Here is a 21162-nt window from a genome sequence, read left to right as displayed (position 1 = left end):
AACAAGTATTTGACTTGATTATTATTGCTTATATGTTGTCTGATCCCCATCAAGACAATGTTCAAGAAAAAATATTTTATTTCTGTAGGTAAATTCTATTTCTATTTCTTGTCCAGGAGAGTCTGGGTGCTAAGGAAGCCTGGCCTCACTGGAGATGCAGAGAGCAGAGCACCAGTGCAACTGGCACCACTCATTCTTGTTTACCTTTATGCACACACTCATTTATCCCATGGTGATCTTCTACAAGGTATGAGGCTCTAACTGGCATTGGGAATTATAACTGTCAATTCCATTGACTAGAAATAGTTTCAATACCCCAGCTGTGTCTGCACCAGCTCAGTTATAGACCAACACTGGGCAGTTTGGCAGGCATCTGCCTCTTCCTAGTTCTTCAGCCCAGACATCTGGCTAAGTTAATGAACATCTGAGAAGCATATAAGAAACCTGAAAGAAACCTTGACAGAAGCACTGCCCTGTTATAAGTGACTAGAGGGGCCAATCCTATGTCTAAGGTAGAAGGACTGATGCAACTTTTCATCATGCTGTTAGCCATCAGTTGTGTGAAATTCAAGTCCCTAGTTAGCTTTGAACAAATCTTCATGTGAAGGTACCATACTAGAAGCTCTTATACTGGTTATCTTCCATTTTCACAGTAAAAACAGGAAAGGTCCTCGTTACCATCAATCCCCTCAAAAGAAGAATTCAAGACATCTTTAACGGCCCCTTGGACGGACATCAGAATCAAGTCTGCTAAAGTACTGTCAACTTACCAGTCAATTCACAGAAGAAAGCCAGTGCTAGCAACTAGCAAGAGCTACTAGACGAGAAGAAAAAAAAGAGGTGCTTTTTTTCAGTTCTCCAAATACTTTTAAGAATGTAAGGACATCAAGGCTTTATTATTTCACATACACAAACCTTCAATCCAGTTTTCACTAAGGCTGAAAGTCAGTTGCCTGAACACCAGTGTCTAACGTCATCTGAGAATCCTCAGAATATCCTGCCATGCCTTCTGAAGCTGCACCATGAAAGACAGGTCTCCTAGCACCTCTGAAGCATTTAAACATCTAAGTTTCACCTTGTGTGTTTGCTTTGTATGTGGTGCCGACAATGTAGGAGGCAACTGAAATAGATTTAAGAGTTGTATTTCCAGAGCTGCAAATCCAGCAATGTTTTCTTGTAGGTTTATAGATAGAAGTTTCTCACACATTCCCTTCAGCATACAGACAAGTTACAATAGTAGGACAGGCTCTCCAGAAAGCTTCATCTCCTGAAATCCTGGTAAACCCAGGCCTCTTAAGGTAAAAGGCTAGAGGAGCCAGATAAACCATGTCTCATGTAATCTGATATGTCACCTTCTTTTTCCTGCAGAGAGGGGTCACAACAAAGAGCTTTTACAAATTAACACAATGAACTAAGGCCACCAACACATATACAGCAGCTTGCATAGTCTATATGAAATGTTTGCCATCATCACAGGGGGAAAGGCACTGGACAGAACCAAGGAAAAATAATGAAAGAAATAGTAAGTCCTATTTCCAGAGGTGACACATATAAGAACGCACAACGCATGGCTGTGTTTTTCATTTTGACAGTTTATCACTGGATTTCTTCATTTATGCCTGAATGTAGATTATACATCAGTTTAATCCTACAGCGCTAGCCCTTGACTTAAAAATTTAAATCTTTTTCTTTATATACACTAGCAAATTCTCATATTCTCCTAGCAATTGCCATCAGCAATAAACAGCCTCACCTTTAGCCCTCTTGCTGTTACAAAACTGTAAGCTTTTCTTCCAAAAGAAAGACTAGGATTCACTGCGAATTGGACTCAAAGACCCCAATTTTCAAAACACAATCTGTGCAGTGGCACATACGCTTATACAACAGCATTGCAAGGTGAGAGAAGAGAGGTCTGTTCAGCTAAAGGATTATTTATATAGATGCTTTTCAGAGTATTCTGTTGGCAAAGCTAGTCACACATTCTGCTGGAGAAACTGAGCAGAAAGGGGACACTCATAAAGGGGCCACAGGGCAAGGACAGACCAGAGAGGCTGGGAGCGGGTGCATGACATTCTAGGACAAGAATCAGAGCAAAGAAACCAGCCTGCTCGTCCAAGAACCAGACTTGAGTTCATGCCTGATTTTTCTTTTCTAGTGCCAACTCGAAATGGGAGGATTGCTATGGAGGACATGTATTCATCCTTTAGATAGGACAGAAGGAAATAAACTTCTCACATTATTCTCTAATGGCTACTTCAGAGTGTGTTCCTGCGAGTGCTGAGAAGATAAAATGAGGCAGCTGAAGAAAATCAGTAAATCTCACCTGTGAAAAGCCACCTCACAGAATTAAGCTCTATAAATGAGGAGCATCTATGGAGAGAGACAAGAGTGTCTCATTACAGCCTCACCCTCTGCCCTCCACCTTCCCCAACCAAAAGGAAGACCATGTCAATACAGAGCATAAGGAGGGGAGCTCTGCGAGAGTAGTTTTGGGAACAGGGAGAGGAATGTGGGAAGGAAGACTGGCAGATGGCAACTGAAAGCAAACGTAGTTTAAGTCCTACAGAGGAGGAAATTTTTAGCAGCTCTACCATGGCCCTCAGGAAAGAAAACAGTTAAGACAACAGCCCTCTCTCCTCCCTGTTGCATTGGTGAAATGCCAGAAGCACTTCGCTAAAGTTCACATAAGTATGGGGGAAATGGAACTTCAAACATCTGGAGTATGGAGGTCAGACAGAGCTGCAGAAGCAGCTGGCCCTGTGCGCAGGAGGCGGCTGTCTGCCGGGACGTCAGTTGAGTGAAGGGAAGAGGTGGGACGGGTCTGTGGCTAGGAGCAAGAGCCTGGAAAACAGCAGATTGAAGCTCTATTCCTGGCTCCGCCAGACTTCCTGTGCTACGCCAAGCAAGTCGCTCGGCTGCTTGGGCCAGCTTCGCAGAGCTGCCCACCCGCAGCAGCCTCGAGAGCAGACACAGGCAGTGTAGGTGGGCACAGGTATAAGCAGCGCTGCCATCACCATCTGCTCTGAGCTCAGCAAAACGCAGCGACAAAGATAACCAAGATCCCTCTAAAACAGCTTTCACCTATGTTTTTAACTGCGAGTGAAAATGGAGGAGTTATGGATCACGCTTCCTGTGCTTTGGCAAACTCTACTGCCGATTTTAACCGTTTGTGCAAACAAAATGTACACACACTTCAATAAATGTATTGTGAACATTAATAATTAAAAAAAGCAACCCCTCCAATGACCTCTGATACATGTTCATACGGAGCACAATGTGAGTTTCTGCATTCAAACTAATTTTTTTTTTGGTCTTTCTTGAACATGGAATGGAACTAGCAGTTGAATTTGAGTCTTAGTATAATAAAACAGGTAGAAAAAAAATGCATCACTAATGTAGATCTCTGTGGGAGGACACAGAGAAGGGGAGATGATTTGCAATTATCTTCCACCTGCCTTCTAAAGTCTGTGGCTTTTCAGGATCAAAAGCTGGGAGTGAGGGAAAGGGAAGTGGCTTCCATGGTGTTATCCCCTGCACTAACACAAAATCCTCGATCACCCTAGAATATTGCTGGTGCTGAACACTGCATACCACCACTTCACAGCTGTTGCACGACAGGAAGTACAGACCCAGTTCTGTATCAGCTCAAAACCACAGTGCACAGCAAATTAATGATTGCCAGCCATCCACTTGAGTTTCACACTGTATGACAAACATCGTTTTGAAGAACTCTTCTCTTAGTCTTCTCTCTGCCCCCCTCAGCTTGCCTTCACCAAGACAGGATTCTGATAAGGGAACTACTAAGGTACACCCCCTCTCCTCTAGTGAGCTGCAGATATTCCACACAGTGAACTGAATAGACACTTCAATGATTAACCAGTTATATTGCTAATACAAGTTTCCAGAGGAAAAAAGCTATCTAAACAGAACCAAAAGACTTATTTGAACACAAGCCAGAAATGCCAAAATCTGCTGATTAAAAACAGTCTTTAAAATAGAAGACACTTCAAAAGATAAGTGTTTCAAGTGTACAATCCTACCGATTGATTTTGACAGAACAACAGCTGGGATGTGCAGTCATAACATGTTACATTTGTATTCAGTCTTTAAAAGCACAAAAAGAAGATAAATGCTTTTGATTATGCAAAGCCAAAATCCCAACTGTATGTGTGAGTATTTCAGTACCTGAAACTAGATTTTAGTAATTTCAAATTTATTTTTTGCTGGGTATTCTTCAAGATATGCATGCATGGAGTAGGCTTATTTAAAAAAATAAAAATAGAAGAAACAAAATACCTATGTAAGTTCCCCCATGAGAGTTTCAGCATTTTACAAGTGGCTGAATGAGTCTCCCTTTTCCTTACTAGAAAGAATGCACTTGTCTAGAATTAAACAAAACATACAAATCTAAATATATTCTTGACTGAAGGGAAGCACAAACACAGAAAGGAAAAATTAAAAGGCTTCTTCAGTAGTTTGGACTCACTAAAGAACCACCATGGGAGTAGAACAAAATTGTATGTCAAATGAAAAGCATTTTGTGTGCCAAAAAAAGCAACTTCATAGGAGATGAACATGTGCAATTGCAAAGAGCACTGCAGGTGGCTGAAAAGGAAACCATCTAAAAAAAGCCTATAAAAAAAAGCCTCGACAGAACAAGTTTGAACTTTCTGCAAGTCTGACTGAGTTAAGGAACTGATAAAGCTAGAATAATGACAAATCAGAAAGCTCTTGCCTGAACAAAAAAAACCACAATGCCAAACCCCTCACATGTATCTGTAACTTGCATTTCAAACAAGGCGGGGGGGAGTGGAGATGGCAATGACAACCACCCACCAAAAGAAGCAAGCTAACATAGCCTTAAGGTTAATTTATCACCTTTTTAGTGCTTTAGTTTATCACCTCTAATAGCAAAAATAAAATATTTTCCAATAATAAAGGTTATGTTACACGGTTGGTATAGTAGATTTATTGCATATCTCAAAGTAATCACTGTTCTAAACAATAACAAAACTCCCACATAAAACCTATTCGGATTTATCACATGTACTTACTTGAAAGTTTTCTGAATTAATTTTCAGGCACATACTTCTCTTCAAAACAAAACAAAAACAACAACAAACAACCTAAAACCACAAGCAAAATCCACACATACACACACACACAAATATTCCTCTCTCAAGCACCTCCCTTCTTCACATGAATTCAAGGCCTATGAGGTGTCCCAAGACTGACAGTACTGGGACAGATTGCTTCCCTAAGACATAAAACAGGGATAATGTATGTGGAAATGACAGAGTACCCTTTAGCCACCTGCCAACAGAGTTTTCATTACAAATCATCCATGGCACAATGTTACTTCTATACCTCTTTGATCATATCTCATTTGATGGAAGTGATATAATCTAGTGGGAAATCTGCTGGTTTTCAGTAGGGTCAGCACTGCACCGAGAGTAACTCATGAGAGTATTAATTACACAGTTATCAGACAGCTAAAGGCTGTATTATCTACACCACAAACCCTTTTGGCTTAGTGCCACAAACACAGCTGACCCCACATGAAATTTCTTTTCTCTTCTTTTGTTTCCTAACTGTTAAAAGGTTGAAGATTAATAGTTCTCTTCTGGAGAAAATGCAAAGTTTTGGACTTTTTCACGATTTTTTACACAGCAAGCAAGTCTCTATGGCCAACGACTTTGTTGAAACACTATGAGGTGCTACTCCAATGGGAGGATAACCAATAATAGCCATTTTTTTCCTCCTGTCCCCCATTGCTGGTGAGTTTTATCAGTAAAATAAGATGGCAGGAACAACCCTTAGCCACTATAGATCCCACTTACAAGTTTTCAGTATAGTTATTTCACTCTGCAGTTAACTTACTATCCATACTACTACGTTCAGCACATCATTGCAGCAAAGAGCTCTTCCGTATCACTTTAATATTGAAACAATTAGGATCTGACAAGCTCCTCACTTTTCAAAGACAAATTACAGACAAGATAGTTCAACTCTCTAATCCAGACTCCCCTTTCTCAAACCCCCTTAGTAACCAGCTATCCCTTCTAAAGCTACATCAACAGAGGAGAAGTTTATAAGCATCACAAACTTCACTCAACTCAAACTTCTGAAAACTCAGTTTCCGTAGCATTGCACATGGAAGCCTATTAAGATATTTTAGCAAAAAAAAACCCACAAGAATTCACAAGAATTCCCTCACATGTTTCCTAAGACTGCATTACTATTTTGGACTGAGTCATACAGACGACTTGTCATTTAGGATATATTAAGTAAAAGCAAAAGACAGACAACCAAATCACAAGCACGTATGATTACATTTACCAGTTTAATAGGGTGGGGAGGAAAGGACAAGGCAGAGATAGAATTGCTAAGGCTGCTCTACTTCTCCATTGCCATTTTAATTTCCACACACAACTAAACCAGGAAGGTGCACGTTGTTTCTGTAAATGGATTTCCCTTAGCCTCCTACTCTTGGCCACGACCGACATGAAATACTGCAATTATACCTGCTGGGAACATCCACATGGCCTCAACAGTCCTAGCAGCACTTACTCCGTACTGAGCCACAACCTTCCCCAGCCAAAACTTTTCCAGACTAAGGCTGGGCACTCTGGTAGAGGACCCTGTCCCAAAAAAAACACGCCACCAGTCAGCCCCTCATCCAGGCCCACCTCTGACTCATACATGCACAGACCCAGCGGCGAGTTCTCAGCTCCGATCTGTGAGCACACCTGAACACAAATGGTGCAGCCAAAAATGGCAGGTTGAAAGGCATTTCAAGTCTTGAAGAGAAGTCTTACACGTAGGCACAGAGAGCACATTGCTATGTCCCTGTTGCTGAATGCGTTACGCCACTACCATTACAGAAAATTCATTAGTCAAACTGATCATGTGTTCAGAAATTAGACATTTCCATTGTGCAGTTATTAGCATGATGATTAAACTTGATTGCAAATGCTTGTTGAGAAGAGGAGTGTCAGCCATTGGGGAAGACACATGGAAAGCAGCCTGTACAAAGAAGCAGCCAGAAGTCTGTAGTTTTCAAGATCTTGTCTCCAGGATAATTGATCCCACAATTCACGGTGGGGGAAGGCAGAGAACGAAACACTGTCTGGCACAAAAGAATGGCAGGAAAAAAGAGACTGGCCATCTCTTAATGTCACTTTAGACAAAAGTTAGACATATGCTACACAAATACTGACCAGTGACATATTTAGAGCTAAGGAAGGCACACTGGTGCCCTGGTAAAGGTGCTACAAAGATCACAGTGGATTACAAGTCTCTGAACCTCACCACAGTATTTCGAGACAAGGCCTTACAGCTCCATAATAACAGGCACCACAGCACGACTGGCCACTGATCTGTGCAATACTGGACAGCTAAACACAAGTGAAGAGTTACTGAACTTCTGCAAGAAACCTAACTGCATGGGAAAGTGGCTGGGATCAGTATACTACTACAGTTACCTTAAGCCACGGAGGGAGGTGTTGGTGAGGAGTGAAATATTTCCCTGACAGATAAAGGGGTACATCAGGACACAACTTCAGGGACTACAAAGAGACAGCTGTGCAAACTTCTGTGGCCTGCCTCCTCCCCACCGCTTTGGTAAAGCATGGTTCTCCTAAGTGAGGTCAACGTACTTTGGGGATTTAAGTTGTGTATATTCATCCAGCAATACAGTCAGTCTTTACTCCCAGAAGTATATAGCTAATATAAACAACAACTATGCATTTGTTTTAAGAACTACTACAATGAAGAAATCTAGGCAAACGGGCAGGAAGGGAAGAGTACACAGGAGTGAGATCTGCAGACTGCTCACAGTCTGTTTTTCCAGAATGTTTGCTTAAGTCACATAATTGTTTGCAGAACCTCTGCTTTCTAAAAATGCATTTGGAAAATTTCACACATTTTCTTTATTTTGTTTCTACTCATTAAATGATGCTTTTAAACACTATCAAACTAGGTGACCTGTTATTATCCAATAATGACCAGTCAGTAGTGTTCTCTCAATCCTATTTCAGGCAAACATTTCACATGGAAACCAGTCTTTAAAAAGTTTTTCAAATAATTTCCAAAAGAACACACGAGTTAGATACACTTATTCCAAGTAATGCAGCCAGCTCTAGTAGGGAGCATCCCTGAAGAGTTTCTGCATTGACTGAAGGACCACATATTTAATGCGGCCCAGGGAAATACAGTTTCATAAAGACGTTGAGTCGCAAATAAAACGGAAGTAACTTGGAGCTGTGGTCCGGTGAAGCTCCTTTTGCTCCCAGGTCTGGAGATCTGGAATTAGGAAGTAAGCTAACTGGGACTGAAGCTTGATATTCTCTCTGCCAGACAACAGGCACGCTGCATTGCCGGACAAGTGTTTAAAGTGATTTGACTTGAATTTCTCTCAGTGAGCGCTTACGGAAACCATCCCCCACTTCCTGAAGCTTCAATATTTGTTAATGTGCCACAGCCTTTACTAAGAAAAGTGAAAACCACGTTATTTTAATGAAAATACCATGAACCTCCCCCAGAAGTCCTCTCCTCCAGTTTTAGTGCCCAGATACCAGAGTAGCACCAGACACTATCACTACATCAGGGATGCTTCAAAACTGTAATATATGAAGCACAAGCACTTCTGTGGTCAGCTGTCATGCTACTGTCAAAATAAGGTACTGACAGACAGGTCTATGGATCACATGGATGATCATCATCCATACAGCAGAGAAACAGATATACTTTGTTATACATCAATTTAGGAGGAGGCTAAAACAGTGATAGATAAGTGGCGAGCAGACATCCTCAGTATGCAGAACGAAACAAATAAAATAAAGGATGGTCTAGCTCCTATCAGCTTACAGGCTTATAACCCTGTCAGTGCTGTCTCTTAAAATGAGATTTGTTAAATGTATGAGGAAACTAAACCCAAACACAGTGGCACAGGTAAGATTATACAGTTGAGTCTAATTTGTTTCACTCTGTTTGACTGGACTTCTCTCTTTATTTTAATGACCCATGATTACATGAAGATAGCACATTTCTGCTATGACTTGGAGGTTGCACCTCCCAATGGAGATCTTACTCATCACCACAGGAGGCAAATAGTGCCCTGAATTGGAGCACTGGAATAACATAATATCTCTACCATCAATCCGCTCTCAAATGCCATCTTTCACCTGCCAAGATACATGCGCAGACCAACTGCATAATTTCAAACTAAGTTTATTTTTAGAAAACAGACAGGTTTAAATATTACTTGAATTCCTTCTAATTCAGGGGAATAAACAGTTTGCTAGTCTGCATAAGCTGCCACGTTATCAGCTTACCACACACTACCTATCAGCCATTAGAGAGCAAAAATATGTACACTGCTCAAAAACTTCAGTAACACCTTTTCCAGCCTAGTCTGGGAGACAAGCCTTATCCACAGTACAACTCGTCTTAGTCCTGTACTACATCTGGCCACTGCTGCATCTTGCCCAATACTTGACTTAACAACACATGTAAGAAAATCCTATAAACGGACAAAAAAGGAGCAGCTTCCCAAAGATGACGCTTATCCCCCTTCCAGTCAGATAATGGTTGATTTGTGGTTTGAAGGCTTACCCTGCAACCTTATACAGCCTAGTTTTGAACATGGTTCAAATACATAACCTAAAAAGAAGAAAAAACAATCCCATAAGACACTGAGTTCAAAAAGAAAGGAGAATCAAACCTTTCAGTCATTATTTCATATTTCCTTGTTCTTGTATTTTCAAAAGATGGCCCAACTGACTTTCCCTGAAGCAATGACATGTTTTATTATTTCCATCATGACCGCTTTTAACTTTAAGGTCCCCATCCTACTCGTTCTCACTTTGTATAGAAGCCGGATACCTTTTAATCACACCCTCGTTGCTCCTGGTTTTGCCACATTCAGGAATTTGAGATAGCGTGACAAGATCAGGTGGACAAGACATTATTTTTCTCTGGTAAGCAAGGAACAGAGAAACTAGTTAGAGAAATAGCAAGCTATGCTTCAATCCTCACATGACACCACGTTGAATTGTACTGATGGATCCCTTGTCAATAACCATCCCAGGACAACATGCGAGGGGGAAAAAGCAAATGCGTTTAGGCATGAACAGGTGAAGCTACAAAACCACTGCACATTAGCATTCATACAAAGGTACACTCAGGAAAAATTCATAACTATTTAGTAGATTCTCAAAGAGGAAACAAATGAAATATAAGATCTATGATCCTATGGTTGGTCATGTACCACCTACATTTTTGTGCCCATAGATATAATTAGACACAATATTAGGCAAAATTATTTAATATAACTATTTGCTGGAACCAGGAATGAACATTAGAAAGGAAAGTGACAGCTCTAGTAATCTATTTTTTGAAATTAGGGAAGAGGCAGATATACTTTTATGGTGGTTACTTCTACATGCACAGCCAGTCTTCCAAATGGGAATGACTGAAAAAAGCGAATCATGGCCTCCACTAGTTGTCACTCAAAGTGTGCTAGTCCAAAAATATTCTGATTTTTCTCAAAAAAGAAAAACCCTACATACAGAACAGCTTTTCACCAAACAAATCTACAATCTTATTTCTCCTACCACCATGATTGATGCCCTTTCCATGATGGCACTAGCAGCAGGGTCAGTTAAGAGTCAACAATATTCTCCAGTGGAATAAGTAGTTCTGAAGAAATAATATTCATGGTAACTTATTTCTATTTAGGTGTTTAGCCATAAATTATATAAATTAACATACTTTCATACACACTTTTTTCCGTTACAGTAAAGGTAAACTTCTCACTTTGTGCTCTGTGACTTCCCCACTGATGCAGAGGTCATACTGTCCCAGATGATGCTGGGGAAGGGATATACACCGCGTCACAGCAGCCACATGGCAAGTGTTCAATAAGACGAACACAGTTGGATAGATTTCCATACTTCATGCACACTTTTTCAAAGTTACAATAAAACCACAGAAGTTGTCCCAGCTTTAGAAAAGCAGCTAGTAAGTCATTCATACACCTCCCATGAACTAACCAAAGAGTTTGTTCACTACATATATATAACCTGTAAAGGGGCTTTCAACAAGACATGCGTAACAGACACCAATGGGTCTCAAAAAGCTGCTAGTAAAGAGAACAAAGTCAAACCAGCAGCAGTATAAAGAGTGGCAGAATGTTCCTGCTGCCTTATAAAGCACTCATGTGAATCATTACTTGGTTTTCCGTCTGCAGCTTGACATTAACTAAGCATTTTCATGCCCCCAAATAAAACCATCCAGCAGAAAGCACTAAGCAATTCCCTTCTGAATGACACAAGAAGCCCAGCCACAAGCACCCAGCAGCATGTGTTCGTGTGCTTGAGCAGCAGATTACAAAGAGGGGTTGCTCCAGTGATGCAATACAACCAAGACTCATCTGCTTTTCAATAAGCTGCTTGTACTTGCTCTTCCCCTCCTTTTGCCCAAACGTAGTCGGCTCAAGCATAACACTACCCAGCTACCATGAAAACCAACATCCCACATATCAGCACTGGATGGCACAGATACAGTGACCAACTTAATGCTTTGGTAGCTGGTTACCTGCTGCTGTATTAGACACAATGTTCTTACAACCATCACCTCATACACTGCATTTCCTTTTTGCTTTGCCCTTATGCCACTAAAACACTGACAGCAATAAGAAAACCCTAATTCAATGTAAAATATGAAGACTGCTGGTTTATCAAGACTTGAAATAGAAGGAAAATTAATTTCAGGAAAAAAATCTAATCAGATTTATCTATAGAAAAAAAAGACTCATTGAAAAGTCCAATGTGACTTTACACCAGGTTAGTGACACATTTATGTGTTGTATCTTCCAGATATGAGAGGTTTTCATTAAAAAAAAGAAAGACTGCACAAACACCCTTGACTCCTTTGCTGCACAAAATTATCAAAAAGGTCTTTCAGAATACTATGAACAGTGCTGAGACTTTGGACTTTGATTTCAGAAAACAAGAGGCCACATCAGGCCTCTCAATTTAGTATTTAATGAGGTTCCTAGAGCTTTCAGTCAAACACCCATTCAGCAGAAAGGAGGTTTTAATGGTCTAAAACATATGCAAAACTATGCATTCAGACTGCCCTTCTACAGACTCTGAAATGGGAAACAGCACATGAAGTAATTCACTACAGTCAACAGATATTACAGTTAGCAAGCTTTACCCATTCCCAAAAAACAGGCTCAAACCCTGCATTCACAAAAAGAAGTGGGAATAAAGAAAAAGAAACAAAAGTTTCTGGCTCATTTTTTTCTTCTCCATCAAAGCAACCGTCCTTCCCCACCACAGAACGGCTGACAGCTGTGCTGGCTCTCCCATAGGTGTAGGGAACTAAGTGGCATAAAGGGGTTTTTTGTTTGTTTTGATTTTTTTGTTGGTTGTGTGTTCAGTTTTTTTTGACTGCATCAGCTGACTGTACAGGAATTACACACAGATCTCATCGTATTCATTTGTGGTCATGAAGGGAATTTCTCAACAAAAGAGCTGAACAAGGCAACCCTTACACATCATACTACATTCTGAACAATTTACACATATCATGTAGAAGCTGATATGCACGAAGTTAACAATTTTCTTAAGTAGACGGATAACCAGAGCAAGCACAGTACTTGTCGGAGCCTTGGACTCTATCACTGAGAGTACAGAAGAGCAGGATGTGAAGGAAAGGCCACCAAGATAACTGTCAGCACTTTATTAGGAGAGGGAACATCACCCAAGGCAAGGTTAATCTAAACAAAAGGTGCAAGTTTCTTTGCATATTCAGAACATTTGTTTCATGACAAGCACAGGCAGTCCAAGAGAACCAGAGAGAAGATATTATCTTTCTAATGTATACAACATTAGATAATGCTCTAGTTCCTCCAAAACCACTTGGTCTCTTTACGCACTTTTGGGTGTGCAGAAAGGAAAGTTTGTATGGAAGTGTAGCTTGCAAGGATTTGTAGACATGGAGTGGCAGCTTCTGCCCTGACTCTGTAATTGTCTCCCCCTTCACCATTTAGTTCCTGTAGCTTATGGCGTGCCTTGCAAGGATGCAAAGTCAGCTTTTAGGCTATATCCAGCTACTGCAGAGTAACACTGAGAATAGTCAACCAGAGGGCAACCTGTTCCAGTGCTGCACCAACCTCTGAAATTGCAAGTATTTTCCCAGCTCCATGTACTAACCTGTCTAGTTTCAACTTGTGGCTAACTGTTCAATATGACACTGTCACTAACAAGAGAAAGACTAACTGCAAAGATGAAAGAGCCAGACTTCAGTAATTGTAGGCCACCATTATGTCACTGCTTTCCTTCCTCTTTGTCAGACTAAACAAACACAACTCCTTCAACCTCTCCTTGTAGGCTGTGTGCTTCATGTCCCTGATCATCTCAACATCCCTCTCTGCTGGATTCTCTCCAGCTTCCCTAAATCACTCTTGAACAAGGCAGGGGTGACAAAAAAAAAAGGACACAGCATTCCAGGTGAAGCCTCATCACTGCAGAGCAGACGATAATCAGTGCTCTTCATCTGCCAGCCACACTCTTCCCTAACACAGCCTGCCATGCTCTTTCACTTATTCAGGTGGCCTTGTGTTGTTGGCTCTCACTCAGCATAGCACCCACCAGCACACCAGCTCCTTTTCAGCAAGACAGCTGCTCACACAGTCACCTCCTAGCACATACAAACGCATGAGGTTATTCCACATCAGGTGTAGGTCCTTGCACCTTGCCCAGTCTCTCAAGGTTTTTGCTGGCTCTGTCCTCACGTTTCTCAAGGTTCCTCTGCACTGAAGCTCTGCCGCTCAGCATACAAATCACAATTCCTAATTTAGAGTTATCCCCAGATTCACTGAGGTTATGCTTTATGTTCTGAACAGTCTCCAAAGAACATTTGAACAGCATGCGCTCCAGTACCAACCCTGCTTGTTAGCAGCCATCAACCATTTGCTAGTTCTGGCTAATTTTCTTTCAAGCTAACAGTCCTTTTCAGCCCATATATTCTTCATGTCAGAGAAGATGATCAGCGTTTTAAGCATCCTCCTCTTTTTAAAGAGGCAACTTCAGGCTAAAAGTACCTGGACAGCTGTCCTTTGGAAGCACAGTCATCACTAAGAGGATCTGGAGAGGCCTTTTGCTCCCACCCGTAAGTGTACTACTTTACATAACTGCTTGTTCCTAGGCATGACCACCCACATTCACCAGCAGGTGATTTGTCATGTTTTCTACTCTCTTTCTACTTCTTTCAAATACAAATTTGAACTGTGTTGTGATCATATACCACAATCCACTTATGCAGTATCACCTTAATCCAAAGGTCAGACACACTCTGAGAGAAAGCTCTTTCCCACAAACTCAAGAGACCCACTGTACATGCACTGCCTTATGCCTCTTCAAACAGAGACCTGCCGAGAACCTAACAGCTCTTGTGCTCTTCCTCCACGGCATCAAACACCAGCTAACGTGTTCTCAACTCACTACTACTTAGGAGCTCACCCTTCAAGTCCTAGAACATCTTCAGCAGAGCTTCTCTGAAACCTAATCTACATCAGTCCCGACCAGTTGCTCATTCAATGGAAAAGGCCTTAGTATTTGGGGATGGGGTGGTATGTATGTGTGATTCAACAGACGCTACAGCTGTAAATTTCAGAAGTCTTATGTTAAAAGATAACATCTGTGTTTTTCATTACTGCCCCTGACTGTAGCTAGACAGCCATACCATAGAAACAGAAGGCATTTGGCTTTCTGCTTGCATGCAGTATATGAATTACACATGCAATGAATTAGACATGGATGGTGACAGGCAAGATTCTTCTAAACTAATTCAGGGATTTTTATTTTTTTTTGTTCTAAAATGTAATAAGTAATATATTAGAATTTGCCAATCAAATAGAAACCACCATCTCTCAGGAACTAGCTAAGATATATATTAGTTATTGTTTAAATATTAAATACTAACCAATTATCGTTTAAATACTGTTACATCAACTGTTGTATGGATTATTGCTGTAAAATGTTAGAAGTTGTAAAGTGCTAGTCCCTGCTGTAAAATACTAGCTGCCCAGGAGGAGGCTGGTGAGAAAAGAAAAGGCAGATAAGACGGACTCACGTCTCACACCTCTGCAGGGAGGAAGGGATACACAGAAACCAGCCCATGTAGGAAAGATAAGGACTAATAAAAACTAACATTTGTCTTCAGATAGTGACAGGTAAGGCAACCAGATGTCCACTCAAGGACAGACCAGGCTGGAACCAGTTTGGCTCTGCAAGCTCAGCCAAATCAGGGATTTTAGGGAAGAGGTGAAAAGTACACAGTGAGGAAGACCTCCGGCCTTCATCCTGAAGACCCTTGCCCATGTGAGGAAGACCTCCGGCCTTCATCCTGAAGACCCCTGCCCACGACCACCAGGAGGCGTGTCGAGGAGGAGCCTGAGGCGGATCCTGAGGCGGGGATTATGGAAATGATTTCCTGGGAGAGACTGACCTTTTGGGGGGGGCTATGAGTGTGTTTGTATAAATACAAGAAAACTGCCACGGCAGGTGTGCGTCTTGGTGGAGCGGAGACTCCCGGCACACCCAGCGCTGTTTGCTTGCTTACCCTAAATAAATTTTAACTATTAATTTTACAGTTATTGGCTGTTGAGAATCATTTTCTCACCAAACTATTGAAATTAATCTATAACATAAAAGCTTTAATTTTTAACAGTGACAAAAGATGCGTATTTTTTTTGCTGAGTTCTGCTTTCAGAACATATTGTTTTGTAACAGTCCCTATTTCACATTAGAGGAGAGCTTCAGATTCAGAAAAAAACTTTAACACTGACTGTTTAAGAGGTGCAGTGCTTTCTGGTGCAAATCATCATTTCTTAAAAAGGAGTCCATTGCTTCCTTCATGCTTCAAAAGGCATGGTTTTAAATACTGAGCTATTTAAAAACTGTTTATGTCCAGGAAAAAAAAAAGGAATAGTTGCTACACCCAGTACTGCAGCTGCTCTCATATAAATGTGAGTACTGATCAGCTACATTTTTCAGTTTTGACATAGTAAACAAGGATGTCCCTGTCAACCTCTCTCTCCTCTGATGAATCTGGCTCTGTCCTATCTTCATTCTCCTAAAGTTTGTGGAAATGAAGCAGCAAAAAAAATTATCTTAGAACATGTTTAAGTCAGTTCTTGTTTCTAAGAGGAGGAGGGGAAGAGGAGAGAACAAAGAAACATCAAGTCAAAAGAGCAAAAGAAACCAGGCCCAAATTTCTAGAGGAGTAGTTTTTCCTTGTTAAATATTCAAGCTACAAAGAGCTGAATTTTTAACTCATTTACTAAAAGAAACTGATTTTCAGAATGGAGGAGGGAGGGATATGAGAAGACTTTTTTTTTTTAAGAAGTAACCATTCACTCAGGGATTCATGTAAGACTGATACAAATGAACATGAGTTTAAACAGCAAACTATTATTTCCTTTAATACACAGGAAATAAACATAATGAAGCATAAACTGCATTCAGAGCACAAACATACAGTCTCTTGCTTAGTTCACCATTAGGGCATATGAAAAAATCCTGGGTTTATTTAGTTGCAGCACACTTTAAGAAACATCATATGCTGAATGTTAAGGTTTTCATTCCTTCCCCACCTCAATGCCCAAGGTCCTTCTTGGTGTCTCCAATTGCTGACCCTCAGCTTCCCCTTTCACTGTCCAGTCCATGCATTCACTCATCTTCTCTAAAATTGCTATAAAAGAAAATACTACCTATTCCAGGCACCTTACACTTCGTATACTATGAAGAAAGCAAAACATCTGGCTACAGCTGTTTAATCTTCGAGGAAATTTATTTTTGGTCGCTACAACTGAAGGTAATTCATACTGCAGCAGAACTGCTGCTCTGCTACTACCTAGCATTTGTGGATGGACAAGTCATTGGTGATTGCTAGGAATCACACAGGGTTCAAATCCTTTCTCCCTTACCTTTTTACACCAGTGTCCCATAGAGGAAGTTGAGATGCCACACCACAGCAGTGTAGCACAGGCTGGCTCTGCTTTCACAAGACGAAAACTAGTTCAACTCCTACCCGAAGTTTCCCTTTTAAGCATGGCCATTCTCCAGGCAAATAAAACCAAAGTAAAGCACCAAATAGGAACTGACAGAAACACGCAATGTAACTGTGACTGCAACAGAAAGCTTGTAGTAGGAAATCTAGAGGTATATAAGCCTTCATGTCTTCAGTGAAGCCTTGATGCTCAGGTTGGTCTGAAGCATAGACATGCTATCTTCCCGCCCTGCCTCCCCCCCCCCCCCCCAAAAATCTTGCCTAACTGGACAAGTAGGATGTCTTATACTACAAGGGTCTGCAAACAGTGACCAAGTCTCTGCTCTGCCATATCAGAGCATCTTTGAAATGCCAAGTCAGCTTGGCAAAACTCAAAGTCAGTATCGAGGGTTTAAGCCAAAGATTGACCTATATGTACACAGCTCTGTATACTGGGTGAGGTAAATAATTATGTGGCATGTCACTCCAGACCCATACATTACAGCTGGGAGACAACTATGACTGCAGAAAATATAGGTGCAGCTGGGCAGGATTCTGCTCTGGCTGCTACGTGAAAGTCATTCCTGGAGCTGTTCACTGCCTCTGTACAGTGCTCCCTCACCACAGTGTGATTACTCATGCGAAGCCTCTCTGTTTGCTCTCAACAAGAAACCAAAGCTGAATTAATTTTTCCCTATAAAAGTGAGCAAACTTTCCATCTGTAACATTAAGCTCCAGTAATAAGAATAGAACACATCACTCCATCACTTAACTTTTCATGAGTGCTTTTTCCAGTGAAGAAGGTACATAACTAGGAAAAATATTGAGTGGCTACTAATCAAGATTAACTATCCGATCATTTAGCCTACAGTCATTCTGGAAAACATGCACAGAGAACTGAAACACTGTAGGGAAACAGAAACTGCCTGCAGGTCAGATGAGCCACAGGATTTTCTTCCATAGAAAGAAGAAAGGGTTTTTTAACCAGAAAAAATATTAAATTGTACCTTATCTCACACATATCTGCTCTATGTTGCAAAACCCAGAACTGAGTAAGTGACCGGCAACGCCTCAGATCTGTTTCTAGGCAATACTTCTTTCATGGAGAAGAATTCCATTTTGAGAATATATTCGTCCCCATGTTTTAGTGGCATGAAAATATTCACCACTGATACAAGCACAGAGAAAGACACTCGGAGAATTTAGAAACAGTCTATCAAAGCAACTGCACAGCAGATTTAAGACATGCAGTTGAAGCATTTGAGCAAAAACATTTCAAAGCAAATAGCTGAGCTGGTACGCGTGCATTATCTGTATCCAGTTTAATTCTACAAAATTAGTCTGCAGAGGTTAATTCATAAGCAAGGATTAGTTTCAGGAAAGACCAACCAGGACAGAAACTACAAGCAACTGACCTTGCTAAACACTCCTCAAAAGCTCTACAAAGCACTGATTGTTCACAGTCTTTAGCAAACAGTTCATGTATCAGGTGACTCAATAGCTTTCAGCATAGTGCCTCCAATTCAAGCAGCAAACAGTACAGAGGGTTAACACCTTTTGTGCTAGCATCAAACATTTTGGCTTTTTCCATGGTTAGTCATATCAGTGGGCCAATGAGAATTTAACAATAACTGCTTCACATACTGCAGCTCTGAAACACATAAGAAAAGATGGTCCCACTATAAATGGACACCCAATGCTTGGGAAAGCCTTTAGGTTCAGCCCTTTATCCAGCCATTTCTTCAGAGGTAGTCATAATCCTAGCATCAAGAAATCTCTGAATACTTGACAGAACAAGAACTCAAGAAACAGCAATTATACTTCCTCCAACTTTCCTATTTCAGTGGCAGGTACTTTTTAAATATTCCACGTAGCTTCTAACACTGTGTAGTTCTTAGCACATACTAACTTGACAAGCCTTGTCGAAAAGCTTGTTACTAGGAGGGCCCTTCATATGCACTGGAATCCTCTCCCTGCTGACACACTTTCAGTGAACCTCTTTGGTGCCATTTAACAGAGATTTTTAGAAACCACAATTACTCTAAAAGAACAGTAAACAAAGGTTAGCAGGGCCTACAGGGAAACAGACAGCAGAGGTCATGAGAAGCATTTCCTTTCAGGCATTTGGTCTAAGGTGTACCACTAACAGGGTATTGGTTGATCAAGAAAGCTTTATAAGTTCACCAGCTGCACTGCAGAATGTTTTGGGTTGAATCACCTGAGATTTGTTTATGAAATGTCTCAGACAGGCATAGGACAAAGCCTAGCACAGATCCAACTGAATTTCAATAAAAGCATACGATAGAGTGGACACTGGGCCCTCAACAACTCACTCAAGCCCAGTTTGGAACAGCAGTGTAAGGGTGAAATAACCGAGCGTCTCTCCCTTCCTTGACACCAGTATGGCACACACCTGATTATGCCATAAGCCACTTCCAGCTTAAACACAGTAAACATTTTTTGGCTGAGTTACCATACAATCAGACCAGTGCCAGATTAGGCACAGGGCAGGCAGCAGCAGCAATTCTGCCCCCTCAGCAGCAGCCAGCTAGGGTGGAGCTTCAGCCAGGGGAACACAGGCTGCCACCGACAAGGACAGGCCTGTTCTTTTCCATCATCTATCTCCATGTCCTCCCTGCATCAACTGTAGCAATACTGCAGTCACAGTACAAGTCAGATCAGCCACTCATCCAACTGCTTTGGCTCAGAAAGAGTTTGGCTTAAGCAGGTAGTGTGGTGGCAGCATGCAAACCTCTCTCCCTCTCCACACAGCTCACGAAATTACATCCTGCAAGGGTATGAAAACAAATGAGATTATGCATATGTTGCAACGTTAAATAAAATGCCACCGATCATACGGTACTTATATCTGGATTTCCTTCAGAAACAGAATACTTCTCTCTACTCCTCCCTCAACTGCAGCTTCAGATCTTGGAATCTTAATTATTAAGCTCATGCTTTAAATCAAATATAATCTCAGTGTTTCTTGATAAAGGAACTGTTATTTCAGTCATGATATCCATCACAAAATGGCTTTCATAAATATTAAAAGAAAAAAGCCTTACCGTTTTCGATCATTTTACTCAGAGAATTTAAAAGAAGTCAACATAAACTATCCAGATCCATATTACAAGAGACAAGATAATGTCTCCCCAGTGTTGTCAGTCCTCTATTAAAAAGAGGAAAAAAAAAGATTACCTGGGAGATATGGTTGATGGAGGACTCCATCCTCCGTAGCTGGGATGCTTGGATGTCCAGCAGTTGTAATACATTGTTGGCCAGTGCATTGATCTGATAAGCAACACTGGCTAGAGATTGAGTTGTGTAGGCTTTGGTCTCTTCTAATGCTTTCCTTTTATCTGGAGCCTGTAAAACAAAAGAACAAGATGTTTGCTAAAGGCCAGGAGAAGGATGAGGGAAAAAGATAGGAGAAAAAAAAATACAATCTATATTTAGAAGAATTTGTAATCAAGAAGATCTGACTGTGCAGTCAAAGTACTCAATCTGCATCAACATTTTAAAAACCCTCAATAACAACGAGCAGATAAAGAATTTGAAAAATATTTAACCACAATAAAATTACATGCCAAGAAACAATTCATTCAGTAGAAAAAACAACGCTATCATGATTCGTTGAAGTTGAGTTTCTAAAGCCTGCCCAATCCTTCATTTCCCGAAATTCTCCAATTCCCCAGGAACACTGAAACGCAGCTTTCGTCATCTCTTATGGACGTCATGCAGCCCAGGCCAGTTAAAGACAGAAACATATTTTCCCACAGTTCAGTGTCCCCTACTGCACATGACACCTACAAAGCCAACCCTCCAGCTATGCTGGCTGCTACTCCCGCAGTCACAGTCCGGGAGAAGGGTGAGCAGAGCATCAGGACAGCATGCAGAGGGCTCCTGCATGCAGGAGTACTTGTAAAGTTATCCCTCCTCGCACAAAAGCTTAATAAACTTTCCTTGACAGCTGAGAAAGTTCATCATTGACTGAGAAGACACATGTATTTTGAGGTGTCAGAAAGGAGCACAGCTTCGCCCTTGAAGGCAAAAGTATAAAGAAAGAATAACCTTCCCACTGAAATCACACTTTGCTAAGAT

The 21162-nt window shown here is 41.1% G+C and overlaps 1 protein-coding gene across 14 annotated transcripts in view; it reads right to left on the bottom strand.

Moving 5' to 3' along the window:
* ABI1 (abl interactor 1) overlaps positions 1-21162 on the bottom strand; it is an 84019-nt gene that overhangs the window by 38363 nt on the left and 24494 nt on the right. For 13 of the 14 annotated variants that reach the window (XM_086614423.1, XM_086614425.1, XM_086614424.1 and 10 more), the window contains exon 2: positions 20260-20427. In XM_086614423.1, the coding sequence (XP_086470549.1) occupies positions 20260-20427 (168 nt within the window). Of the gene's footprint in view, positions 1-20259; positions 20430-21162 lie in introns of all 14 variants that reach the window. The other variant, XM_086614411.1, reaches the window with a different exon arrangement.

Source organism: Tauraco erythrolophus, chromosome 7, assembly GCF_009769465.1.
Source record: "Tauraco erythrolophus isolate bTauEry1 chromosome 7, bTauEry1.pri, whole genome shotgun sequence".
In the NCBI taxonomy this organism is placed as follows: Eukaryota; Metazoa; Chordata; class Aves; order Musophagiformes; family Musophagidae; genus Tauraco; species Tauraco erythrolophus.
The sequence above is the reverse complement of the archived record's forward strand: the minus strand, read 5'-3'. Positions and strand labels throughout refer to the sequence as shown.